Source organism: Antrostomus carolinensis, unplaced genomic scaffold (assembly GCF_000700745.2).
Source record: "Antrostomus carolinensis isolate BGI_N321 unplaced genomic scaffold, ASM70074v2 scaffold15479, whole genome shotgun sequence".
In the NCBI taxonomy this organism is placed as follows: Eukaryota; Metazoa; Chordata; class Aves; order Caprimulgiformes; family Caprimulgidae; genus Antrostomus; species Antrostomus carolinensis.
Window position 1 is genome coordinate 1 of NW_010336568.1, and position 6285 is coordinate 6285.

The following is a 6285-nucleotide window of genomic DNA, read 5'->3' on the forward strand; positions in this document are numbered from 1 at the left end:
GGTGCGGGCCCGGGGGCGGGCGGCCCTGGCCTGGCCTGGCCTCCCCTGCCGGGACGGGAGCCAGAGACTGGGGCAGCAGCGGCCCCGCGGAGCCTCACAGCTTCATCTCTAAATGGGTCAGAGATGAGCGTGCAGTTGTGCCGTGGGAACGGGGCACGGCGCGGTGCCGTTTCTCGGCAGTAGCGCTCGTTTGTGCTATCCGAAAGCGCCCGGCTGGGTTACTAGTGGGTGAAAGTACCGTGTGGTGAGAGAACGGGGAGTGAGGCGTGTTTAGAACTGATGAACAGGTCAGTGGAGACCCCGAGTGTCAAATCGAAACGTGGCTTAGCCTTTCTTGCTTCTTTGTTACACCCGTGCGTTGCGCCAGGAACTCTATTTGTGCTTTCTACGTACCCTGGTTGGCCTAATGTAGGATCTTGTTTTCCTCTCAAAACCAGATTTCCCACAATTAAAATACAAGACTAGGTAATTCCATACTAATAAGTTTATGGGTAGACTGCAGTTCAGAACTTAATACCGAGCAAAGGCCAGATCTGGATCTAGAACATAGACTTGGAAATACTCCCTGTTGTGACAGGGCAGTTAGCTGTTTGAAGAAGGAATGAATGAAGTGAAACCTTTTGTGTAATAGTATTTGGGACTGGATTTTTCATAAATAATTTATAGAGCACATGCTTTAATCTCAATGAAGAATAACTGAGTAGACTCTTTAGCTAAAGAAAGGTTTCCGTTTCCCTTTTCTGGTCTTTAAGTTTCCAGTATGTCTGTCACCGGACTCTCTACTGTATGTCGTGGTGGGTTGTGAGTATCACGTTCTGAACTTCAAACTGCCTAACAGGCAGCTGAAAGGCAGTGCAGTAAGTGCGTGCAGATTTTTCATTTCTCTTGTTAAATTTGATTTATTTTCCCCCTACGGTAATAATGAGTATTTTATATTTTTGTTTATATTTTGAAGCATAATGTTTTTAACAACAGTATTACTCCGGAAGAGAATTCCTGGAAAACAATGGATTGGAAAATACAGGCGACCAAGACTGGTTACCCTTTCAATGAAGCAAGCCATGATCCGACGGTTGGAAATTGAAGCAGAGAACGAATATTGGCTGAGTCGACCTTACCTGACACGGGAACAGGAGTATAAACATAACACAGAAGAGAGACGTGCAAGATGGGAAGCTTTCAAAAGCCTGGTGAAGGCCAAGTTCCCCGAGCACAGATACATCAGCGATCACTTAAACCACTTAAATGTGTCGAAAAAGTGGACTTGAGTAAGATGGCGTGTTTGTATTTGGGGTGTGTTAGGCACTACTGCGGGATCCGCTGCTGTACCTGTTATGGGGGGTTTGTAATTCAGCATAGCAAGGGCAGGTGACAGAGGAGACTTTGCTGCGCTATAGCACATCTTACATTAAAAGTAGTTCTACAAAAACAGTGTATGTATGTTTTCTTGTTATTGTCTCTTTAGAAAAAGACAGTTCTTTCTGTGGCTCTCTACCATCTGCCCGCCTGCTGTTCTTCAGGGGCTTTGCATAAACCAGTGTGCGTTACCACGTGCAGTGACGATGAGCTGAGCTAGATGTGTATCTTCACCAGCACACCTGCTCTGTTGAAGGGGATTATGTTCTGGTACTGGCCAGATGGCTCTTACAGGTCACGCTCCTGCTGGGGGAGATGTCTGTATACCCTAGTACGCCAGACACAACTCAGAGTGCTGACGCAGTGCTCGCTTCATCTGGTGTGCAAGGACCAACATGAACTAGAATTCCCAAGTTAGGTGTATGAGGCTGGAACTCGGGGAAGATTGTAACATGTTCCCATTTTTTTAAAATCTTTCTAGGAAGAATTGCTGAATTTAAATGCCAGTGTCATTGTCGTGTCAGAGGCAGCTTGGGTGTAACGGCCATCTCAGAGATTATTTCTGATCTGAGAAATAGAACTGATTCTTGTCTGTCAGTCTGATCTCTAAGTCATGTTTAGTGTCCCGAAGGAATAGTCAGCCACAAGGCAGAGTTTTCTTTATTTCTCAAGACCCAGTGACCTGGAAGATGTCTCAAGAGTGAGTGTACTCTTAGGCTTGTTGCAGCTGGACTGTAAAAACTGTTTTCCAGGGAGGCAGTTTTTCTCACTGAGCTCATACACACATGCTACAGCTAAGCAATTTTCAGATCTTTCACATAAATTTATTAAGTTGTTGCATTCACTGATGAGTTCAAGTGTCAAAGCCATTAATATTTTATCACTTTGGAAAAGAGGCCTGAAGTGGTACAACTTTTTATTTAAACATGAATTATACTTCAGAGAAGTATGAACAGGTCTGAACACTGATGTACAAAATCTCGAATGCACTTTCAATGGTTATAAATGGCTTAAGGTAACATTCATGGGAAAGTATACATATGGGGAGATTGCACAATACAATTAAAACACAAAGGAACTTCTAGGCAAAGCAATGTGATTTTGTATTTAATTCATTTATAAAAGCCCATTTTAAAAAGTTACTTCAAGTATTAAACTATAAATGGCAACATGTTTTCTCTGTGCATAGGGCTAGTCCTATCTGTAACGTACAAAAAAATACAATAAATGTGCCATGACTACATAGAACTTTTATACTTCCCCTCAAACTTAAATACAGCTCATTACAAGTTTAGGCAGCACAATTAAAAATAACTATGTGGAAGTAGAACAGCTGCGACATTGTGATTAGTGCAGACGTTGATGACCCTTGCTGGCAAATACAAAAATAATTGCAGAGAGAACCCAGGGATGTTTAATTAAGTGAAAAAGGGGCCAGACTTAACAGCAAACCTTTTCCTGTGATAGTTTTGTGATTGTAAATAGCTGTTCATAAGGATTTTAGTGTCTCATGATACAGCTGATGATGGTGACAGGTTAAGGGACAGGGCAAAGCATGTAAGTCGTCAGCTGTAGACGGAAGGGAACCTGCCTGTCACCATCAATGCTTTGGTGCCAATAAAGGTGATCCCCATACCTGGTCCCCAACACCCCTGCTTGACTGCTGAGCATGTGCTCTCTGTGTCCCAGGGCAGGGGGTGGGAACAAAGACAGGGAAACCCTCAGATACCAAAGAAAGCAATCCTGTAAACATTATCAGACTTCACTACCTAATGGAAACAAGATTCAAGTAATTGCTGGAGAAAACAGCCAAACACCAGTTCTAATCAGCATTAAAACTTAACTACAACTTGTGGCTTCATTACATTTTGTGAGTTATGTAATTAAGAAAAAGGAATATAAAAAGCTGTCTATATATACAAAATAAATTGATAGAAATGAGTGTAGTAAATGCGTTCAGTATTACAACAAATCTCTTCATATGCAGCTGCTGTCTTTGGTGCTGTTTAGGGACAGAAGAGCCTCTCATGTTGCATACCTAGCTATTTTTTAGGTACTGTGAAAGATGTGTTCTTGATCTGCACTTAAAGTAGCTGCTGTTTGGAGCCTTTGTAAATGTATACCTGAATCTCCCAGTTATGTACAGTTTTAGATGGTGTCCACAGAGAACATACACATGAACACTATGAAGCTCAAAGGTGTGAATTTTTTATTTTTTTTTCAGTTTTTAATAAATATGGTCAGTCAGTGTTCCAGATCTAGACAGATCTGGTTAATCCGTGTCAGAGTCAATGCATCTCTTGGTAAATGTGCCAGACACTAATGCTGCTGCTAACGCTGCTTTTTTCCCTCCTCTTGGGGCTCCGGTGAGCTACAGCCAGACCATAGTCAGATAGATGAAGAAGTTCTTTGAGTGGATATTGAATGGTATTGAACTTAACCAAAATCTCCAAGCCCCAAAAAACTATTTACAACAGCAAAGAGCCACACAACATCAAAAGAGGGAAGAAACAGTACCTGAAAACTGGAGGCATTTAGCACTCTGGAGAACAGGACCAGTTTCTAAGAAGAGCACAGGGAAAGTAGCTTGGTACTTGCAAATTCCACACTTGAGGGGCAGCTGTAACAAACATGTTACCATTTCTACTCAAATCGCTAAAAATAAAAGTGTCAAAACTCCCTCTAAAATAACTCTGGATATTTAAAAGTGGAAGTTTTAAATCAAAGGCTTATGACACATCTAACTTGTGACACTGCAATTTTGGGATGATACTGTAGGAAGTGAGTTACGACAGAAGCCTACACCCCTTCCTGCCCTCGTCCTATAATATGCCTTTGGTAGGAGCAGCAAGTGTGTGTATGTTGTACAGTCTGTGAGTAAATCATTGTAAGGAAAAAAACAACAGTTTTAAGTATTTTCTATTTATGGATCTCCCTGCCTCATCTTCTTAGGGACAGGTTTATCATCTTAATACATTTCAGAAATATCGAGGAGAAATCACACTGAAATCTGACCCTTCGACAGGCTTCCATCCTCACACGGGGAGTTTAATGTAATTTTGTGTGCATGACTTGTGTGTGTATGTGAATTTTTTAAAAGAAAAAAGCAGTAAGAAATACCAAAGCATAATTTCTAATTTATGGCTTGCAATAGCAATTATTTTGATTGATCTAAAAGCTTAAGGGTTGTTACTTTTAGCAACAATCTAGGTTTTTTCAAGACTTGCTGATAGAGTAGGGTAAAGCACAAAACCAGCACGTACAACATGACTCAGCACTCTGAACAGTTGTTTTCTTAGGATCAATATCCCTCTGGCCTCCTGAACAGGCAGGGCTGCTCTTCTCGCTGCATTCACTGGAATTTTTCAGCTCTTCAGTGCATGGGCCAAAAGGACCCATTTCCTGGAGCACCCCTACAGCCCCCCCGCCGCTGCTGGCAGTGATGGCTGCATCTGCTTGCAGCTCAACAGCCAAACAGCTTTTGGCCCTCCCCAGCTTTTTAATTCCTGGCTTGCTCCCTGGTTTTGCCTATCCCACTCTTCGATGCAGCAGAGTGCCCTTTGCTGATGGCTAGGGAGCTGTCAGGGGAGAAGTCTGCAGGACAGACCAGAAGATGTCATCCTGCTGCCTTACATGTGATACCTCCTCTGCAGCCAGGGCCTGCCAGGAAAACCCGACCCCCTGTCCCACTCACTGATGGGCCCTTAGAGTTCATCAGTACAATTCCCTTTAAGAGCTTAGTTCCTTTGTATCAGTCTGGGGTTTCTCTTAGTTATCCTAAGCACACTGCTCTCCTTTTCTCATCTGAAACAAAAAAATCTGGGACAAAATCTACCTATGATCTGCATAAATATGTCAGAAACATCAGCTCTTCATGAAAAGCCAAAGAAATGTCCATCAGATATACAAAGAAGTGACTTCAGAAGACCAGCACTTGCTGGAGAACACACATGGAGTTAGCCCAGGCTGTTTGCTTGCAGTTTTTCCTGTAGATTAACTATCCTGACTTAACAAATCAAACAAGTTATACTGATGGTAGCCTACAGTATATATACATTCATATGGGAGTACATCAAGCACTTTTTGGGGTGGAGGGAGCAGAGACCATATTGCTGAATCTGTGATATTTACCATATTAGAGACATAGATTTTGCTTATAGTTCTGCTGGACGATATCGGTGCATGTTATCCCAGCTGCAACAGACTGAGGCAGTAAAAGGCAGATGCTATCCTGTGCCCTCCATTACAGCTGCACCAGTGTTTGGGCCTGCAAATTTTGGTATTCAGAGTGAGCCATCTGAACTTGCACTCTTCTGTCTCTGTTGTCTTCCCTAAGAAATTCTGCTGGTGCAGCACTGCTGAGAGCTTATATTCAGATGAACATTTCTCACTTGACATGTGAGAAGAAAAAGCTAAACCCTTCAGATTAACGTGTAGCAAATGTTTTTGTAAGATTTTAAATTAGCAAATGCAAAATATCTTGTACAGAGTTTGAAGAAACAATCTGCAACTTTTATAAAACATGCAAGCTTGGACAATTACTTCCGTCTCCAGAACATCCAACAGCAACCAAATCATGTTCATAGAGTCTCAAAGTGGTCTCATTCTAGAAGGTTAATATTAAAGAAAAATTTATTATTTCCAAAGACAAAAAATACTTGTTTTAAACCTTACAGTATACTTGATACCTTAGTATTTCCATCATAAACATATTTAACTTAAGTAGCAATCAGTGTGGGAGAGAAACTAAACAGGTTCTTTTCATTCAGATCATCAACTCAGCTACTACCTTCAGTCTGTATCAAAAGGGCTTACGTCTGTTGGTAATCAGCATCAGCTGAACATCAGAAAAGTTACAGACAAGAAAATAGCATTTGTCACTTTTTCCAGGTGCAAAATTCCAATACCACACAAAGGTGAGTTAGCAAT

General features: G+C 41.8%; 1 protein-coding gene across 1 annotated transcript; it reads left to right on the forward strand.

The window, feature by feature from the left end:
• The first annotated feature begins 959 nt into the window (after window positions 1-959).
• On the forward strand, window positions 960-1268 carry MRPL57 (mitochondrial ribosomal protein L57). The gene has a single exon (XM_010174912.1). The coding sequence runs from the start codon at window positions 960-962 to the stop codon at window positions 1266-1268; it is 309 nt and encodes a 102-aa protein (XP_010173214.1).
• Window positions 1269-6285: the final 5017 nt, after the last annotated feature.